Below are 22,225 nucleotides of genomic sequence, written 5' to 3' on the forward strand. Positions count from 1 at the left end.
CTCCTGTCATTCAAAATTTTAATTCACAAGACTTTGATAACAACATATTTCACAAATGCTAGCAAATAATCTTATCTCCAGGGAACTGTAAAAGCACATCGGGCAATAATGAGAATACCAAGCAAATGAGTTGAGCAGCATTTGTCACAATTCAATATTTGATCATTAGAAAAAATGGCTTTCAGGCAGGCCTGCAATTATAGCCCAAAGAATTGTTCAATACATAGTTAATTTCACTTGGCATATAAGTTTGTATACTAAATATACAACTAGTGATTGCACAACTTTTGATCCAGTAACTACTGAAACTCGTAGAAATGGATACCTTTCTCCCATAATACAAATCCAGTTATCAGGAGGACCTTGAGTGGAAGCTGGTTCTGGCAGAGCGGTTGAAATGGTCAGGTTGTGTGTGGCGCGTAGACAAACAGCAGGTCTCACATGCCTGTGCCATGGGTGGGGGTCACAGGCTGATTTAGTCCAATGGTGCTACACAACCAGCCAGCAAAGTCCACCTCTTCTGCTTCAGACTGTTTGATAAACGAATGCACCTAAGCACAAAGGGACAAATGTAACCCATCTCAATAGGACCGGGAATCATTAGAAACTGAGAAATGTAAACGTGTGCACCTACCATCAACTGTTTCAAGTCCGCTCTCTCTGCTGGATTCTTTATCAAACTGTAATGGAGAGGTTCAACGTTTTATAATTGCAGAACGATACCACCAGGTGGCATTACAACTTAGGATGAGCAGACACATTGTTGATACAGAGCCTTGCTTGTCTTTACACATGACTGCATGTACTGCACTGAAAATGTTTGGACCATTGATGTGATTACATGTTTTTTAATGTACCCCTTTATCACAAGCTTATCTCAAGGGTCTTAAAGACTGAGTCTAATCATTCATAGAACAAACTGATGTAACTAAATGAAACTCAGCAAAATTCAAGACACAAAGCAGCGTGTTGAAGAGGCATAACAGGGCATAACCATCCTTCAAACCCTAACTTAAAACTACCCAGCACCACTAATCTTAAGACCCTCTGTGCACAAGGAAAAATTCAAAATTTTATCAAGAATAGGGGAAGGAGAAGCCACCTGAGCTCCAAGTCAAACAACGTAAGCTCACCAGGTGTGTTCAATAGGGTGCTAGAGCAGAGCAGTAACATGGTCAATAACAATGAAATACATACCATTTATTCACAAAGTCTTGAAACTCAGAACCAAATATCCCAGGCAGCTTAGGCGGGGGCTGAAAAATAAGATAGTTCATTCAACACTGAATAGTCAAACATTATGGGTGATGAAATTGCAGACAGGCAGGCAAAGGCATCAGCAAAATGCATTTACAATTCAGTTCACAGTCTCAAACAAACACATGGAAATTAAGCAGGGACATCCACACACCTCATTGACTATGTAGTCAAGCAGCTCAAATATAGCCATTGGAGGTCTGCTGTCTGGACCGTACGCTAGAAGGGAAGAAAGTAGTTTTCATAACAGCATCCTGATTCAGTCATATTTTACTCTGAGCTTCTGTGGGAAGCATCACTCAAGGTGAGCAATACAAGTTTTCACTTTATGATGATTAATTGAGCAAAGCTTGGGGGTTCATTTCAAATTATTTTAGTCAGTAGTAAAGCAAGTGTAATTTAAAGAGCTCGTCTGCTAAAAGATAAGGTGAAGCAGTGTCGTCCCAGACTTACAGCTGCCTGGTCGCCCAGGGGGCCGTGGCTTTGGAGAGGACTCACTGGAGGCAGCTTCCCCCTCCACTGGGAAGCCAAAGATCTGTTCCAGTTCCTTAGCATCAGGCGGTGGGATGGGGAAGCGTCCAATGGCCATTTCCACCAGGGACAGACCCATACTCCAGATGTCTGACTGAACGGAGTAATGGGTACCCTGCAAGCGCTCCGGCTGCACAAACACATGAAATGACATTACTACAACCATTACGATTGCTTATAATTATAATAATAATAACAGTAGTGGTAGAAATTTACAGACAAATTGCCGTTAATATAACCCAAGTAAAATGCTGGTAAAATTTCATTAATGTATGTGCAAATCTGAGATTCATTACATTTACGGAGATGCAGATACATGACAAATAGTCGTGCACCACCTGCATGCTGGACCATTATAATTCAGTGTTGCACAATGTCAGAATTATGTGAGTGAGTGCAGCGGGGAAAGAGAAGAGTAATGTGTGCATGTGAACTCACAGACATGTATGAGCGAGTGCCCACAAAGGAATTGGCCATGGAGTCAATGAGCTGTCCGCTCACTCCAAAGTCACACAGCTTGATCTCACCACGGGAATTCACTAAGATGTTAGAGGGCTTGACATCTGAAAGAAAGATGTGCTGTATTCAGGAGAACACTTTGGGCAAGAGTTCAAGAGGCAACAGTCAGCGCCGCAGAAAGAAATTTCTTCTAGAGGGTCATTGTGTGTCCAGTGTTTGCCAGACAGATTTTTTATTTCAAGTGTAGCCTATCCATCCGATATGGGGAGTTGAATGATAGTGAGGTTCAGTCAATGCCTCTATAAACAGCAAAACATCTCACATTCATTGTAACTTAGCGTGTTTCACTCATTGTGCCTCAACTGCAGCGTAAGTGACAAAATCAGTGTCTCTCTAGTTATTTTAAGCAAACAGTAGTTTTGAGTGTTGCATAACCAAAGAGTGGTAACCAGTTACATAAAGGGCTTGTAAAGAGAGGATAAAGCCCTCTTCGTTATGTTATTTGTAACATCTTTCAGTGAATAAAATAGTGATTAACCTCTGTGCATGATCTTGTGTTTCTCTCTCAGGTAGGAGAGCCCTTTAATGACCTGGAAAGATAGATAATTATATATCAGCATAGTATGCACATGGATTATTGTGAACTGGAGAAGAAACACGATAGTGCACATGCATCAATTATCTGCCCTGTTTGGTAGCCAAAAAAACATGCAAATATAGCTTTAACGTCATGGCACTGCATTTATCTGGTGGGAGAGGTGTTGGAGCTACCCACAGCAATGCTGACTTTGCCAAGGATCTGCTCTGGGATCTTGCCTGCTTTCTTCAGAGACTGATCCAGGGAGCCGCCATCCTACAGCAAGCAGGGAAGGACAGAAGGAGAGGATCTACTGTAAAACGAATGTCAAGACACCAGAATTCTGGTGGCTAGTTTATACCAATACCAGAAATGTCCCATAATTCTCAATACCTGATTTGATACCACGTGGAAAACAGAAATCAGTTACAAGTGCACACTCACCTGCAGCCTTAGCAGCTCAACAAAATGCTCATTTAGAATTAAACAAACTATGAAATGTCCTGCTGCACCAATAAATACACTGATGTGACTATGTGCTCTCATGTTGATTTACAGCCCTGCATGGCTGACTGCAACTATTATAAGTATTCATACTTAGTATTATAATACTAACTATTGCAGTATATAAACATACATGTTAAGGCGGCATTATAATAAAAAGATTAAAAAAAAAAAACAGAGTTACAGAGTGAGGTATCAAAGTGTGCTGATAATAATGATACTAAACAAGCAAGCACATTCTAAAAATTTGGATGTTTACTTGCTACCTAAGAATCAGTTCTTGTGACATCCCTTCTATGGAATGACTGTATGGCTCTTTGAGATTCAAAATGACAGGTATGAAATGTAAAGTGAATTTATTTCAGTTCATCCATGGAAAATACACATATCAGCTAACTATGGCATGATCTGTAACACAGTACTCTGAGAGAATGTATGGTAGAATCACCGACAAACACAACACATTTGACAAGTCTTACCATATGCTCCATGCAGATACTGATTTCTCCATCACTGTAGAAGGCCCCATAAAAGCCCACAATATAGGGGGAGTTACACTCATGTAGCACCTGCAGTTCTCTAATGATCTGGTTCCTGATGGCTGGTTTGATCTCCAGGTGGATCAGCTAGAACAGATGAGACATGAGGTCATGACCTTTTGGCATTCACAGTCTCACATTTGCACACACACACACGCACACAAGGATTTGAGATGCATGCACTCACTGAAGGAGAGCTGCATGAATCATTGTGACACATGCATTCAACCATGCTCAAGGTTACATTCACAGAAATATCATATGGGACACGTGTTGTTCAATATTTTTTCATACTGTTGCACCTTTGATATGCATTTGAATCTTGTCAGCCAAGCATGGGAAGCCAAATACTGACTATTAGTTTGCAGTGATGACCATTTTTATACCACAACTCTAACCCAACTTTCACTGTGTGCACAATAAATTTGAGATGAGTGGAGAACAAAAAGGCAGTGATGGACAAAAGTACTGGGCCACCTACACATTTCAGCTACAGGAGCTATTATGATATCCCATTATAAATCTATAGGCATTAATATGGAGTCAGCCCCCCTTTTGCAGCTAGAACAGCTTCCACTCTTCTGGGAAGGCTTTCTACAAGATTTTGGTGTGTGTCTGTGGGAATTTTGGCCTGTTCATCCAGAAGAGCATTTGTGCACTCAGACGCTGATGTTGGACAAGAGGGCCTGGCTCACAATCTCTGTTCTAGTTCATCCTAAAGGTATTGAATGGGGTTGAGATCAGGGCTCTGTGCGGGCCAGTCAAGTTCTTCCACACCAAACTCACCCAAACATGCGTTTATGGAGCTTGCTTTGTGCACTGGGGTACAGTCATGCTGGAACAGAAAAGGGCCTTCCCCAAATGGTCCCCACAAAGTTGGAAGCATAAATTTGTCCAAAATGTCTTGGTGAGCTGAAGTATTAAGATTTCCCTTCACTGGAACTAAGGGGCCAAGGCCAACCCCAGGAAAACAAGCCCATAGCGTTATCCCTCCTGCACCAAACTTTACAGTTGGCACAATACAGCCAGGCAGGTAATATTCTCCTGGCCAAACCCAGATCCATCCACCAGACTTCCAGATAGAGAAGTGTGATTCATCACTCCACAGAACACGTTTTCACTACTTTCACTACTATAATAATATGAGGGAGGAGATTTCACGAACTGACTTGTTGCAATGGTGGCATCCCATTACATTACTATTACAGTATCACACTGGAATTCATTGAGCTCTTTAGAACGAGCCATTCTTTCTCAAATGTTTGTAAGGGCAGACTGCATGGGTAGGTGCTTGATTTTATACAACTGTGGCAATGGAACTGAATCAAACACCCGAGTTCAATGATGAAGACGTGTGGTCCAGTACTTTTGCCTGTATAGTGTACATTTCTGACCACAGCCTCTAAAAACAGTGATGATGCCTATAAAAATCAATGCCCGTCTGAGATACTGGGGAAGAGAACTCAGGGTGGAACTCAGGGTGGAACTCAGGGCAGCTCTCAGCCAGCCTGACTGAGGCTGGCTGAAGCAAAAGAACTGCAAAGAGTTATGTAATTACAATATACTCAGGAACCCAGGGAGTAGAGGCCAGTGAACTGCTTTTTCTTAATGCCTTTACCAGAGCTTTAAGTGCAACCAGGCACTGCTGTCACAGTTTACCTTCCTAGCCATGATGAGACCGGAGGGTCGGTGAGAGACCTTGAAGACAACTCCTCCGTTGCCTGCGCCCAGCTCACAGATCTTCTCAAAGTCATCGTCCTTCAGCTCCCCCACCTTCTGCTTCTGTGTCAGGAAGGCCTCCAGGCGTTTCCGCTGCTGCTCATCCAGCTCCAGCTCCTCCAGTTTCTTCTGCAGTGCCTCCAAGTTTGTTCTTACAAAGCGGAAGACAAGAGAGAGAGAGAGAGAGAGAGAGAGAGAGAGAGAGAGAGAGAGAGAGAGAGAGAGAGAGAGAGAGAGAGAGAGAGAAAGAGATGAGCGATCCATGTATTAAATAGTGTTCCCTAAATACAAGGTATACATTTTGGACTTAAGTGAGATTATAAGTGCTATTCACACACAGGTTTTGTCTTTTCCCTCAAGAGACACAGCAAACTGAATCAGGATATTTCATTATATCATTAAGAACTCACAGCATACACATTAGCTTGGTGTGTGATAACTAATATTTATGCCCTTAGGAATATGATCACCAACCAAAAGAGCAGGCTGGCGGACAGTGAGGGCTGTATGGGCGTGTGCTTCAATGTTCCTTCCCCAGATCCCAATGCGAGGAAGCTGGGAGTTCCTCTGAGCACCGATGCCTCTCCCCTGGCGCTGTTGTCATGGCAATGCATTTCCTTTAGAAGTCATTTGTGAAATGAACTCATCTGACCTGCTGTTCTTCATCCTTTCCTTCTCCTCCCACAGATCTCCTCCATTCTCCCAGAGCATATTAACACAATACCATTCTTAACTTTTAACATGAACTATTTATTTAAAGATCAATGAATCATCATGTCATTTCTCAAGCAAATAATGAGTTGGTCAAACAGTTGATTTGTAGTAAGATCAGTAAGCTGATCTTGTGTGTTAAACATCCCTGTGACTGTAGATGTCTTTTCATTAAATATTGTAAAATCAAACTTGATTGAGGATAAATATGGTAAAATGGGAATCACATTTCTGCGGAGATGTTTCATCCAATGGTTTATGCTGCAAATGAATGTAACACAAGCATGTCCCAATTGAATAACTGTCAATATACTTGATATGCCAGCAAGCATATCTGTTCTGAAAGGACTGTGAGTTGCTGTAAGGTCTTGCCTCTTCAGCTACTGAGAGGCACAATCTGATTTTCATCAGTGTGAGTGCTGGTTTTCTATACTTGCATCATAATATGCTCATGTGGTGGTGATAGTATTGTTTTGTTCAAGCACAGTGGTCATTATGCTTTTTTTCTGTATTTATACTTAATCATGACTCGCTGAAGAGCAGGTAGAGCAGGGCAGGATGCTGCTCTCAGCACGGCTCAACCACATGCGGCAAAGAGAGGGTTAAGTGGTGTTATTTTTGACAACAGGCCTGCATATCCATGGAGACGAGGTGCTGAGTTTGAGGGGGCTGTGGGTGGTGTGGGCGTTTTGACGACAAGAGCTGGAGGTGGAAGAGGCTGGAGATAGTGAAGAGAGGAGCAGCAAGGCACACACTATACACAACGTGTGGGAGGGACTACAATAGCTGAGCAGCACAGCCTTACTTCCAACTGCATAAGGAAGTGAGCACGACTCTGGCCTTTTGTGTTCCATCATCCACACAATGTCCAAGGACACCCTGCAGACCTGAACAGAAGAAACTCACTATATGTACAGCCCGATGTTCTGACTGAACAGAGGCAGACATCACTTTAAGCATACATAAGTCCATGCAAGCCTAAAGGCATGCTGAGCTTTGGCTACTGGCATACATACCTGAGTGTATCACAAACAAGTGCACATTCCATTGTGGTAAGATAGGATATAGCAACAGGGACCAATGAGTAGTGAGCTCTAGAAACTACGCTGCAGTAGTGGTTAATCATTATATGATTTCCTTGTTATTCCCTTGTGCGTCTGTGTTTAGTCCAGCTAGAATAGCGAGGACTGATGACAAGTCACAGAGGAACACTGCCACTGATGTTCCCATTACGCATTATCAGCAACCAAATCATGTTTCTGGGGAATAGCTGAGCCTGTTATCCATCAGTGCACATCTTATGTGTTTCAATATGGAAAGAAAAAAAAAACATTCCATGGTTATGTGAATTAAAAATCATATTTACACACAAAAACCCACAACACTCTGAACCTGAAATGACCCCCTAGACCTTAAACATTGCAGGTCCAAGTCTGGCCTTTGATAGCATGATCTCATAGAAGATTATAGCAAACTGCCCGGACAAAATTACAACCTCTCCATTCAGACCAGGTCGGTTTTATTTGCTCGTGCTCCTCCTCTGACAATAATGACAGATTGGTGGGTTTATGTGGGCCACTGAGAACAGCTCTCACATGACATGGCAATATCTTTTCACAGTTGCACAATGTTTTGAATCATTAAAAGGTCCGCAACTGATTAGGTTAAACTCATCTACACGGAATCTGCATTCATCTACACTGGAAACAACCGACATGTTCTCTTTACAACCAGTTTATGAGACAAACTGGATGAAATCTGAGGCTCTTCCTACATCCTACAGGCTCAAAATCTCATTCTCATTCAGGCAGCGTTACCTTGCTAAGGTGTGGTATTAAATACCTGGACATAACCACCCGGCTCGTCTGTCTAACCTGATCTAGGTACATTTTGATATCCATACCCAATTATTCATACCCATCATATTATATTACATACAAAGGAAAAGTAGCTCAGATCTTTAAATTCAACCTCTAGCTTAACCGGTCTGCAGGGATTCGTTTAAATCCCAAGCTCTATGAATAAATTACTATTCCAACTTTTGGTTCCTTAAGCGTATCACAATTATATGAGACCTACTGCCTAATATAAGGACATACTGAAATCTTTGCAGATACACAAAGATGTTTGAAACACCATACAATCAATGTTGGGATGTTTTCAACTGAGACATCTGCTGGTTCAAACATTTGGCCTGCCTGACTGACACTCTTCAGCATGCACAAAGCATTTCGGGATTGGCCATGGAGCATGTGATTATTATTCCATGATATTTGCAGGTTCAGATGCCAGTTGGTCAGCTCTTAAATCATCATGAGAAACAGACCTGAATGTATTATTTGTAGACACTGAAAGAGGTAGACTACTTACGAATGAGGAAAAGATGTCAAGAGAATTACATATAGGGCTGATCCAAGTTTTAAAACATAAATCCAGTTTATTCATTTATACATCTGGGCTTTATACAAAGTTGGGTTGGTAGATAAGTCTACACACTGGGGGTGCAATGATGAGTTCAGTCCACATGCCCTGGAGCTGCTCAGAGACTCAGGAATTTTGGTGGACTAACCACTCCAATGTTGAATTTATTGTTGGTCTAGACATTCAGTTCACCCCTATAGGGTATATGTTGGGCAACCCTTCTATCCAGTTTTAATGGATTTGGCTCTACCACCTGCAAAGTAATTGAGACCGTGATCCTGCTGGGTAGGAAAGTCTTTACTGGAGACTGAAAAGCATCTATGGTACCATTAGCATCCATGTGGCACATTGCTCCCAGCTGCCCTAAAAGCCCCATCACACAGGCTACTTAGCAAGGTAGAGGAGTGTTACTTGAGGGGGGTAGGGCTGCAGCTAAACATTATTTTAATTGTAACTGTAAATAGCCAATGTTGGGTAATTTCACTTTATAAATATTAAATGATTAATCAGTTATCAAAATTATAGTCTATTCATTTTCTGTTGATTGACTAATCAATTAATCAACCAATTATTTCAGCACTAAAGTGGGACATATTTAATGGTGTTTCCAGCTCATAAAAAATCAGGAAACTGTGTAATTAACTCATCAGCTTGCTATATCATAATGTTGAGTGCTTTGCATTGCTAGGTGGCATAATACTCAAGGACCATTTAGACTAAACTGACCAGAAATGATAAGCACAGAGTCAGATAGTCATTCTGACAAAGAGAACCATGTACACTCAACCATCAAATTATACACTATATGGACAAAAGTATTGGGCCACACCTCTTAATCACTGAATTCAGGTGTTTCATTCAGTCCCATTGCCTAAGGTTTATAAAATCAAGCACCTCGCCATGCAGTCTGCCTTTAAAAACATTTGTGAAAGAATGGCTTGTTCTAAAGAGGTCACTGAATTTGAGTGTGGCACTGTAATAGTAATTTAATAGGATGCCACGATTGCAACAAGTCAGTTTGTGAAGTTTCTTCCTTACCTAGATATTCCACCATCAGCTGTAAGTGGTATTATTACAAAGTGAAAGTGTTCAGAAACCACAGCAACTCAGCCACCAAGTAGCAGACCATGTAAAGTTACAGAGTGTGGTCGCTGAGGCACATAGTGCATAAAAGTGGCCAACACTCTGCTGATTCAATAACTGCGGAGCTCCAAACTTCCTCTGGCATTAACATCAGCACAAAAACTGTGTGCTGGGAGCTTCATGGCAGGGGTTTCCATGGCCGAGCAGCCACATGCAAGCCTTACATCACCAAAACACAACGCCAAGTGTTGGATGGAGCGGTGTAAAGCACACCGTCACTGGACTCTGGAGTGATGGAAACGTGTTCTGTGGAGCAACCAATCACGCTTCTCTATCTGGTGGTCTGATGGACGAGTCTGTGTTTGGTGAATGCCAGGAAAACGTTCCCTACCTGACTGCATTGTACCAACTGTAAGGTTTGGTGGAGGAGGGATAATGCTAAGGGCTTGTTTTTCTGGGGTTGGCCTCAGCTCCTTAGTTCCAGTGAAGGGAAATCTTAATGCTTCAGCTTACCAAGACATTTTGGACAATTCTCTGCTTCCAGCATGACTGAGCCCCAGTGCACAAAGCAGCTCCATAAAGGCATGGCTGGCTGAGTTTGGTGTGGAAGAACCTGAATGGCTCCACACAGAGCCCTGACCTCAACCCCATCCAACACCTTTGGGATGAACTAGAACAGAGATTGTGAGCCAGGCCGACTGTCCAGCATCAGTGTCTGACCTCACAAATGTTCTTCTGGATGAGCGGGCAAAAATTCCCACAGACACATTCCAAAATTTGTAGAAAGCCTTCACAGAAGAGAAGCTGTTCTAGCTGCAAAGGGGGGAACTCCATATTAATGTCTATGGATTTAAAGTGGGATCTCATAAAAGCTCCTGTGGGTGTAATGTGTAGGTGGCCCAGTACTTTTGTCCATACAGTGTAAGTGCTTATTTCACTTTTTTTCAGACTCAGAGTTACACATCCAGATAAAACTGGCTTTTATTGGAAAGAGGGCTAACTCAAACCAGAGTCCATGGGTATTCTGTCAGCAATATGTCAGTCTAACTCTGTCCGGTTGGCTGCCACAGTACAGCAGCATTGTACTGGGCCAGGGAGAGGAATTAGACTAAGCCCCCTCTTGCACACATGCACGCACACACACATATACACACACACAAACACACACACACAGACAAAAGTTGAGACTTCCCGTTGCAGGCATGCCGGGAAGAGGGATTCCAGAGCGTGTCTTCCAAGATGAGGCTTCCAAAGCCCTGAATCAGAGTTCCTGGTGTTTGCTGCCGCTCGGCCCGTCACAGCCTGCCCAGCAGCAAAAGGAATGCACTCTACTCCAGCCAAGCATTATGTCATGCACAAAAGAGACTATTGAATAAAACCAAAGTCCTCATCACCTACCATACATGAGTTAACATTTGGCACCATCTTGACCTTCAAGCAAAAAAGCAGAATGCTGCTTAATATAAGGCGATTAGTTTATTTTTAATATTTACTGACGTGATTTTGATTATGCAGATTAAGTGTCCTGGAGAAATGGCCCACCCACTACCATCAACTATATTTATCCATTTATTCATCTTTTCTTTAATAAAAACTAACAATAACAATAATACCAATTTCTGATAGGAAAAATGTAATTAAAATTAAATTCAATGTTAAAAAATTGTGTTCAAATTAAGCATAATTATAGCAATGACTCCATCATACAATACGTATCATGATACAGCTTCATAGTAGATCGCTTCTACATAATTGAAAATTAAGGCAAAAAAAAAAAAAAATGAGGATGGAAATGATGAATGGCTCTGGCTGGATTACTTGGATTATTTTGTTTCTGACCTCCAATTCGAAAACGTGGTGAAGCTGCAGACATTCAGCTGCAAGGTAAGCTGCTCTGAATAAACTTTTTTTTTCCCATGGAAGAGCTTATTTGGGCCAATATAGAAATTTAGAGAGCTCAAACCAAGAAATAACAACAGCCTGGCTGTAAATTTTATGGTGGGGCTCATTTTACCATAAACATAAAATCATGTAATATTGCTTAATGTAGCTTTAAAATACAATCTACTGCAAACAACTGGATAGACTAATAAAATATAGAACAAGTTAAAGGATAAAACTGGTGACAAACTGCCTCAAAAACTGAATTAAAAATCCCCATTCCAATTGTGTAAACTGAAATAGCACAATACGCTTCCCTAACACAGTGCACCAAAATGTAATATTATATGGAAATGAATTGGATAAACAATACATAACCTGTTGATAAAAAGGGGCTAGAGTATCGATATAGTGTTGTGTTTCTCACTTACAACAAAATACAAATAATACAGTTAATTGTTAAACTGCAAACTCCAAGCATAGGTATCTGTGCACAGGCTCATCACTTTACTTACGACAGAATAGTAACCGCACTATCAAGAAAAATAGTGCCTACATTGAACATAGAAAATAATGCTGTACTTTTTATTGAATAGTCACTGTATTATCTACATCTATATTATCTGTATATCTGTAGCAGATCTGTAGCAAGACCTACCAAGTATCAGCTGGTGTCATTAGTGATGTCATTAATATCTGCCTCTGAATTTGAAGTAACATGTTACGCTGCTGAGAGCGGCCGCTTATACACGTTTAATCCAGAACTCTGCAAGGACTTGAATGAAGCCTATTTCACTTGATTTTACAGATACTAAATCATACACTGCAGAAGACCAGAATGGCGCATTGCCTTCAGATGTGCAGGAGATGACCTCGTGAGAAAACACACACACACGCGCACGCACACACACACACACACACACACACACACACACACGAGATGGCATGTTATGTAATTCATATCTCTAGAAATCCTGCACAAGAGACTGCAGGCTTGGCTCTGCTGTTCACGATGAACTCAGAACTAGAGCACGGTGTCACAACAATTTAATATCTCCATTATTGTGCTTTCTTCAGACAGTGGTGCAAGCAGGCCTTCACACAACATCCTCCACACACCAAAACAGTTTTAAATATGCTGGACCCCCCTGCAAAGGTCAACCTCTGACTAATCACTTTCTACACAGTGCAAGGCCAGGAGAGGGAGGCAAGGACGTCGACATCAAAGCCACCAATAAGATGATATGAAGCTGCAGTCCTGCTGTGTTTACATAATCTCTGTTGGGATGCAGTCACAAAATTTAACTTGTGAAAATGTTTTGCATTAAAAAAAATAAATATGGTTGATACTGCTACATTTGATATTTGAATTCTTAAGTTTGGAGCAGCCCAGATATTGACCTTAAATCACCTACATGCAGCTCACACATTGGTGTGCAGCTGATCCATAACATGAACACACACACACACACACACACACACACACACACACACACACACACACACACACACACACACACACACACACACACACACAATGTAGGAGAATAACATCAGATTAGATACTTGGAAATAACTTCGTGCAGGCTAGAGAATAATGTTACCACTGAATAGTCATGAGCCTTGGCGCACGGAATATTATCCTATCATAACTGATAAATCAGAGAGGCAATAACGACATTCACTGTACATCAATCTAAGTACTGATGAACATCCTCACTCACTCTGTGGCTCCGGTGCCATTTATGGTGTTTCCATCGGGAATCGGGTTGAGTTGGATCGGCTCTGGCTTCCTCCTCTTCTGCATGTTGAACACAAGAAACAATCTGCTGTGAAAACGCACAAGGGTGAGCAATTTGGATGTAAACCTGACCAGCGAGCTCAGATCAGACAAGCCCGGACTATTAACACGAATATGGCTGAGAAGAAGTAACTGGATAATGTTGTCTTGAGCTAGAAGTGCCCCTGACAGACAGCACAGATCTTCTTAATGGGTGGATGTGAATGATTCGGGGATGGTACGTCACAAAAATATTTACATTCGTCTTCCGGACAGCATGGCTGCGCTTGGGGCAGTGCTCCCCCTATCGGTGATTTACGGTATAGCTACACTGTAACCATTCAGCCACTGAGGAAATAGAGGCAATCGGCTGCTCGTGTCACCACTATTTTTTGATCATTTTTTTGCCCCCATAAAATAACGAAGAACAATATCTCAGCCATACAATATAAAACCCCACCCTCCTGGATAAGAGGCCTATGATCATGTGCCTCAAAATTATATCTTGTTACACCCCATTAAAAGAAACTAAACCTTAATTGAATTCCAGTCTGATATTATGGTTAGAATAATATCTAACATGAATAGAAAAATACTATAATCCTGCAAGTATGCATCTGTGGGCGGTGTCGAAAGAAATAAATGCTGATTGAGTTTCGAATCCCTGCTTTTCCCCATCTCCCATGTGACAAAACAAACTGTTGTCCATCATAATTTAGTATAAAACTGTGTACTGAAATGCCTACAGGACCACCATGGGACCATAAAACCTTTTCTTTTCTGTTGTCCACTCAATTTTTCAGCTAACCCACGCACAAGCTCTGACTGAAGGTAACAGCAGGAACACATGTACAACACTGGCCTTGAACAACACAGTCCATGGCCAGCCATCCAGGAAGCATGCTATATAGTTATTGTGTGAATGAATGCATATCTGCATGAATGGGTAATTATATTTATTTATTTAGTTGTTGATGTGTCATCCCATATATATTCCCTCAAGGCCAAAGGACCATTATGCAAAAAGTACTGCATTAGGTATTTCCTCAGCCTTCTCTAAATGATCTGCAAATAAATGTTTATGGCTCTCAGCATTTCAGAGACACCCACTGTAAGAACGTCAGTCAATTCATTACAAGTACAAGTTACAGACAGTCTCGTCATTAATCTTATTAAAGTCTTTTTGTCAGAATATATAAGATAGGCCAGTATGAAATCAAATTAATTTAATTTTGTCCACTAATCTTGTCCACATTCAATATGTAGAAGTAATATTCCCAATCTGATTTAGATAGTACAGTATTCCTTTCTTCTTGAATAAGTCACATCTGACCATAGTTTTTGCTTCAAAATTAATTTTAATCACATAGTATGTTCTAGATGGGGTTACCTTCATGTCTTTGTAAACCACTTAGCTTTCAGCTGATTACCAAGCATTGGGCCGCCATTAATGGTGCTATGTTGGCTTGGTGCATTTCAAGGGAAGGCAAGTAGCCTGGTGGGCCCATGGGGTTTATACATTTTGGCCTGAGGGTGGCGCCAGAGGAAAGGTCACAAGGTCAACAAAGCTGACAGGGTTCATTGTCTGGGTAGCATGAATGTGCTTTCCAAATGTCATGGCTGTTCCCATTTAATTTTCAAGATATGCCCTTGCCATGTCACATAGTTAACCAAATTAAACTTTTTCTCAGCTTCATGCTTTTAATTGAAGGTAATGCTTTTGGTTTAATAATAATAATAATAATAATAATAATAATAATAAATAGTTAAGTGTGTGTGGATGATTTAGGGAGAATTTCTGTCACTGGAGTTATGCACCTTTATTTGATAGGACACCCCCATCACAACACCAGCATGAAAGGTTAATCAGCTCCAACTGCATTACCAAGCTTTTGTACAAAAATTTGCCCTGTCACATGTATTTGTTCACAAGTTAGATGCCTTTTTTTGATTGACATGGCCCACTGCCATGTCCCCTTCTGACCAATCAGCATGAAAAATTAATCAGCACTTTATTGGCCCATGACCAAGTTTCCCACAAAGTTGTGCAAATTTATTCATAACCTTTTGAGATATCCTGCTAACAAAAAATAGGGTTCATTACCTGGGACACACGAATACTCACAGCAAATTACATTAAAATCTATCCATTACATTTTAAAAAACATATGTTGTGTACAAGTAAAATATTTGACCTGAGGGTGGTGCTAGAAGAAAGGTCATAGGGTGACCACGCTGCAGCAGAGTTCTCTTTTCTGTTCTCTATTTACAAATGAGATCATATCTTCTGTGCAAAGTCCATTGACGTCCCTGAAAATGACATTTATCATCATCCTCTGAGGAGCATTATTGTGGTCTCCTAATTTTATGGTAATCCACCCATTAAACTTTGATATATTGTGTACAAACTTTGCCTGAGGGTCAAGCTAAGGAGACAAAATTTACAGGGTTGCTTCTCTGGGGAGCATGGATGTGCTCACCAAATTTCATGTCAATGAGCCCAATAGATTTTGTGATATGTTGCATTGGCATGAAGTATTAAATATTCAACGGATGGACATGCAGATGGACAGATAAACTGACCACCTGATCGATCCAGTGGTCCTTAGGCCCTGTCTGTAAGCAGGGGAACTGTCACATTGTCTACTGTATTATATAGCTTCACTATTTAATAATGTAATCTTTTTGCATCTGATTATCTAAAAAAGCATGAATATCCCTTGCCAAATGACCTTTTGTATCTATATGCCACTCAAATATTCCCTTGGATAGTCTGCTCTCCTCTATATTTTCACAATTTAGTTATCTATATACTGCAGTGCACTTGACACAGTTTCCACCACATGTGCACACTTTCGCTAATATGGATGCAAATCTTTGTGATCCTGGGAAGTACATCTTTTTGCCCAATTGTAAATCCCTTCATACCTCCTTCTATATCTTAAATAGATCCCATCACAGACTTCAGCACTGTAATCTGACACTGGACAACCTCAGGCTAGGTAGAGTTTGTTATAGGAAAAGACACAAATGTTTATCAAATCCTTACCTAGAGCTACTTCCGGAGCTCTAGAAGCTGATGTGCAAAGGACTTTTCAAAGTTCATGTCTTCATTTAAATAAAACCCGAGAGATTTGAAATTGTTTGTGTTGTTCAACTGAAGTTATCCCAAACAGAACTGAAAATAGCCATTATCCCCCCAGTGAGACTGTAAAATATATTATTTAGGTGTTCTTGACATTCAGAGGCAGTCTCAACTTGTTACACTAGGTGTTGGCACAGGAGAGGATCTTTCCTAGGTCCCTCTTTGTTTTGGCCAGTAGAACAATATCAACCACATACAAAGTAGTGTTCATGTTTTCTTCAAATAATACCCTCATATATGCATTGCTGACCAGTTACACCAGCTCTGATCAGATATGTTATCGATCTCTTATTACACTGGAAGAAATACAAGTTATACACTGTGGTGGTGCTTACAACCACCAAGTGACACCACTAGGCAAGGGGACTTCTAGGATTATTTTTTATAATAAGAAATACAAAAAATAGCAAACATTTACAAGACCTCAGCATTTTATCAGAGGGCCTTCTAAACCTGGACCTAATTCTATCTCTGCCATGCTCAGGTCACTGTCGCAGTCTTTGTTGCTGAAGCTTATCCTTCAGCATTTTCCTCTCTAAATTATTTTCCTGTGACAAACCTGTGTTGTCATTTCAAAGCAACCATTCGAAATAATTTTCAGGTTCAAGTCTGTCTTTTGTCTTTCAGGTTAACATGAGCCTCCCACACACTCTGTTTTTCTTTCCATGCTTTGGCCCTATTTTTTAATTTTGCCATGAAAACACTGAGGGCTTGGTGTCTGATCTCATCCAAAGTAATACTTGCCCTCTTTAATACCTCCTTTTTATGTTTGGTGTCTTTTATCAAACAAGTGTTGATACAATCTGAAGCAGTTCAGAAGAGTTGGCGTCTCATGATGATTCTCCTCACACTGTGGAAAAGCTCTGGTTTTTGCAGATCCTGTAGCTGTTTATTTCAATATGCTATCTTATATTGTCATTTATTCCCAGACTCAAACCAAGCACTCTTCATGTTTTTATCCCTTTGCTCCTGCAATAGCTCAAAAAACTATGATGCCACATGTTTTTAAAGTCAACTGAGTGTGTTTTCTCTCTTCCAGCAATGTCCTGCTTAACATTCATACAGTTACATCCAATCTTATAACAAGTACATTTTAGCAAATAGCATAACTGTAGCCATTCTATCAACTTCAGTAATTTGGAGCATCTCACATCTGAGCATAACAATGATTTGATAATTTCTGAGCACTCCTCTTTTTAATTTGGGTTAGATATTACTACTATCAGTTCCAATTATGTGCTGAGAGGCTTTGATCTCTGTGCAAAAACTCAGAAATAACAGTGAATGATTTCAGCTGTGTCGGAGCCCAGTACCTTCCCCGGTGAATGATGATGTGTCAACTGACAGCATAACCCTGCATGTAGATTAAATATCAAGCAGAAAGAAGGAGCCGGCATCCATTTTCACAACCTGCTCTGAAGAGTCAACACATTGTCCTGACAGACATTCAAACCACAAGGCCACTGAGCTGTGACTGGTTTACCAAAAGCATATTACTGCCAACAGCATCTCTTTTTCATCATGAACAAGGACTGACAAAAAAGAAACACAGACCCTGTCCTCTTTCAAGCGCTTAGGGAAAAAGTATGTGAGCTCTATGCTGCTTTTCACAAACAGGGCTGAGGTCATTTGATCATGTCAGGACAGACTTCATACCTGGTCTCCCTAATGCATTATCAGACACATACACTCTCAAAAACAATGTCATTTTACACACATCAAACTTGTCAGGATGCAAATGACCTCAGCAACTTGGCAGCAAGTGTTGCAGTCCCTGCCAGCAGCAATTGAGAGTAAATGAACAGAAATTAATTCTTAACTGTCAGAGGAAAGAGCTCTATGCATCAGTTCAGTTCAAGTTTATTTGCCATTACCATTAACACATTGGAATTCTGAGTCATGAGTCTCTCCCCATTTTAGGACATTTAAAAGAAGCAATATCAAGAAAAAAGCATATAACACGTCGACAGCTAGACAATATACATGATCAGGAAAGTGCAGCAGTGAATACACAGGGCTCAGTGTCTCTGATTTAAATACTGGTTTAAAAGAGGTAACACTAAGAAAATGCATATAACAAATAACACAAACAACTAGACAATATACAAGGTCATTACATGAGCATGTCAGTCAAGAAACACTACTAATTAGACATAAGGTAGGGCACTTAGGGGAAGCAGACGATTGGGAAATGTAAACAGAAATATGCCACCCGCTGACATCCCTGCCACAGTCCACAACAGCTCAGGACCTGACCTAGTATTGTGGTCCAATATTCAGTGAGCTGTTTAATTCATAGAGCTCACTGTGCCACTAGACAACACAGCAGATGAGGCATATAAAAAGATGAAGCTCAGATGCACTGAGCTGGCAGCGTGACTGAACAGTAATTCTGGAAAAACTATGATATGCTATGTTGAAGTTTGATGCTGTGGATTTGTCGCCCCATCCACTACTACTTTATTCAGAGTGTTAAGGGATTCGTGGTCAGGGATTACTGTGGGGCACAAAGGCAGCTTCTGAAGCAGCTGATAAGAGCAGACAGTTGCTTTTGCTGAAGAAAGAGGCAATGAGTCGGGGTCCAAAACATGGAAATCTGTCCTATGACTAACTAAGACACGGGCACAACCAAAGGATGGGATCACTATGAATGAAGAAGTGGGAAGTGATACACTGCTCTCAGCTATTGTGGTACATAATCAAGCATACTGTTTGCTTTGTCTTTCGAATATCTTTTTATTCCGAGTTTGCAAAACAAGCACAAAGCTACTTTGGTTTTGGGGACAGAATGGCTGTGAACTATACAAGTGCATGGTTTGCAGACACAGACAAAGTGTGCATCCATCTGAGGTCTCAGATGGTTAGGTCTAAGTCCTGCTGTTGTTTGTACTGCACTTAGAAATGGCCTGCCTAATTTGTAAATCAGGTAATAAAAATCAGATATTACTTCATGTAGTATAGTCTTGTAATACAGTTAATAGAGTGGAACATGTCTATGGTGATACCAAGGGGTCTTGCAGCAAATTGGGCTATTTGGTATTACACATAATGTGAAGTGAATGTAAAAACTGAGACCTTGAGCTGCTCTGATTGTTGAGAAAAGGGAAAAAAGCAGTCATTTATGAAGAAATCTTTCAAAGCTAAACTCCTGAGTGGCCCATTTCAAGTCAGCAGATTCAGCCATTTCTTTTGCTGAGGCTTATAGCAAGATAAGAATGGGTGTAATGATGTGAACTAGGTGTAAGCCCAGATTGAGACGAGGATCGGGACAAAACATTTTATATTCCCTATTGTGTCTTTTGTCATTTTTCAAAACAATATGTAGTCAGGGGAGTGTGGTAAAAATGTCCCCTCTAGGATTTTTCTCACAAACAGTGCGACAGTTCCAAAACAATGGAGAGTTTAAACAGCATGTAGCATTAAAACAAACCACGTTTTCCATGGTTTTGACTTAAAGGCAGTTAGACAATTTGAGGGAGGATGAGGGGGATGACATCTCAGTTGTCAGCAGAATGACCAAAATGCAACCCCCTAATTAACCTACCATCCCCCCTCTCCATCCCCTAGTAGCAGAGAGAGTGCATGGACAGAGGGGGGTTGTTTAGTTGAATATGTTAGTCTACTCAGCCTGATTCATTGATCCTTTATCTGACTGAGGCTTGTGCAAGTTAAATCTATGGCCCCAGCCATGGCTCTGAAATGTCACCAGCCTAACCGTGCTGTGTATTGATAAATCCTTGGTGCTGTCCATGGTGCTGAAGTAGCAGGCAAATTTGTATTTGAGACTTTTTCTCTCAGTCCCTCCTTTCTTCAGTTTTGTCTTGGATCTATAATATTTTCTAAACTATATGCCATAAATACTCAATTCTACACCTTACTGTCGTCCATATCCTCTATAGAGTAGTGTCACCTTCATGATCAATGTATTATTGATCATGAATGTAGTATTCCTATAATATTCCTTTAATATTTCTATGATCATTCAGTAACATCTTTGCTGCTGAAAATATATCCCAGACCAAGCCACCTCTTTGAGAAAATATTTTAGGGGAGAAACGAGAACAGTTTTTACTGTAGATGTTTGATGTTACCTGGGAGTGGAGCAGGTAATAATGTGACTGAGGAAATTAACCTGCACTGACCGTACCGCGCTCAGCTGCTACAGTTACATAATTGGAGGTAAAGTTTATGCTGTCTTTTGACAAATAAGCATTATTGAAATCACTGCGATTATAATATCAAGAATTAGGCTAGGCCTGCAGTTATAATATGAAGTAGCCATACAGGAGCGGGTTTGGGCGGATGTGGGTCTCTCTTATTCTCTCTTGTGTTGAGGAGCACAGCAGCTGACGGAGAAAGACAATGTGGGCCAGAAGCAAGACAGAGGCCCGGTCAGAAATTAACAGAGCTTGGACCAAAAGTATCATTAAATGCTCATATACCTTTAAAAAAAAAAAAAAAAAAAAAAATCACAGAAATGTCACAGTTATGGTTACATCCTGCAACAATGTCCTCTGGGAGGTGTACATGGGTGCGTGTGTTTGTTGGTTATGTGGGAGGAAGATAGGTGCTCCCGTTGGGCCATCCACCCTGTTAAAAAATAACAAATCACTTAGTATCTTTATGAATGTGGCATTTTCCCCTTCTGTCCAAATAGCAGCATATATTATCTTGACATAGGCCAGTATAACAAAGAAGCATTCAAGAGAAAAGAAAAACATTCAAGTTCACATCATCCCAGCAAGGCTTATCTGCTACACTCACCTCCCTCTGACCTCCCACTACAAAAACAACATGCCCTGAGTTAAGGGATTGGATTCAGCGCTGCATTTCCACATCTCCCGTATGGAAAAGCACAGGGGTGTCTTCTCTGGCAGAGGAAGATGTCTGTTTTGCAAAGTCTGCTGCAGCGTTGTGACACGCACTGATGCCTGCACCTGCAAAGTTAGATGACATGCTCAGAGATGGCCCACAACTGCAAGTGCGTGGGGATCAGAGCTGCACAGGCAACAGTTGGGCGCGCTTGGTGTTTATGTCATATCAGACATGATACGGCAGGACTGTGAGCAATCATCTGAAACTGAAGCACAGCCTTAGGCAATCTGAAAAATCCAAGTTTTGCAGGAAAAAAAATCTGATTGTAGTCATTATTTTGTTCCATGCCATTTACCCAATTCCCTTCCATGTCGCATGTATGGCAAGCAAACAATTTACAATTATCTTTTTTTCCCCACTAACATTGACTAATCCTTACTTAAAGTGGGAAACAGATTTGTTTTAACTTTTATACAGCCATAAAAATTAGGTTTTGATGGTGATGTGCGTGCGCGTGCGTGCGCGCGTGTGCGTTTGGGGGGTGCAGCATCAGCATCAACATCGGCGCCCATGACGTCATTTGAGTTTAAAGTGGGCCGCGCTTCAGCCAGTGAAGGAGACGGCAGAGAGCAGGCAGGAGGCAGCGGAGATGCCTCTCACAACACCTGAGTTTTTCCTGTAGCGACGTAGGAAATTGCCACTTTGAACTATTGCCTACAGATTTTTGGGGGGCATTTTAAGTTACACACCATTTAAACATGGAACACCGCGTGGCACATTGGACTCACTGAATGCTATTTTCA

At 41.0% G+C, this 22,225-nt stretch overlaps 1 protein-coding gene across 1 annotated transcript; it reads right to left on the reverse strand.

Annotated features, from left to right (window-relative positions):
* Window positions 1-4: 4 nt before the first annotated feature.
* map2k1 (mitogen-activated protein kinase kinase 1) lies at window positions 5-13,682 on the reverse strand. Its single transcript, XM_030053964.1, has 11 exons — window positions 13,407-13,682; window positions 5,527-5,737; window positions 3,808-3,954; window positions 3,023-3,100; window positions 2,786-2,837; window positions 2,227-2,351; window positions 1,711-1,918; window positions 1,412-1,476; window positions 1,198-1,256; window positions 635-680; window positions 5-551 (listed from the first exon to the last, which is right to left on the reverse strand). The coding sequence occupies exons 1-11, from the start codon at window positions 13,487-13,489 to the stop codon at window positions 438-440; spliced, it is 1,188 nt and encodes a 395-aa protein (XP_029909824.1). The 5' UTR covers window positions 13,490-13,682; the 3' UTR covers window positions 5-437.
* Between the last annotated feature and the right edge of the window lie 8,543 nt (window positions 13,683-22,225).

Source organism: Myripristis murdjan, chromosome 6 (genome assembly GCF_902150065.1).
Source record: "Myripristis murdjan chromosome 6, fMyrMur1.1, whole genome shotgun sequence".
Taxonomy (NCBI): domain Eukaryota; kingdom Metazoa; phylum Chordata; class Actinopteri; order Holocentriformes; family Holocentridae; genus Myripristis; species Myripristis murdjan.

What these genes read in the sequence shown, in the direction of transcription:
- map2k1 (XM_030053964.1), bottom strand. Translation starts at nt 13,489, where the DNA reads ATGCAGAAGAGGAGGAAGCCAGAGCCGATCCAACTCAACCCGATTCCC. An exon ending in GTCTCATCATGGCTAGGAAG is followed by an intron (nt 3,955 to 5,526) that starts GTAAACTGTGAC and finishes CATCTGTTCTAG; the next exon opens with CTGATCCACCTGGAGATCAA. An exon ending in GTATCTGCATGGAGCATATG is followed by an intron (nt 3,101 to 3,807) that starts GTAAGACTTGTC and finishes TGCTTGCTGTAG; the next exon opens with GATGGCGGCTCCCTGGATCA.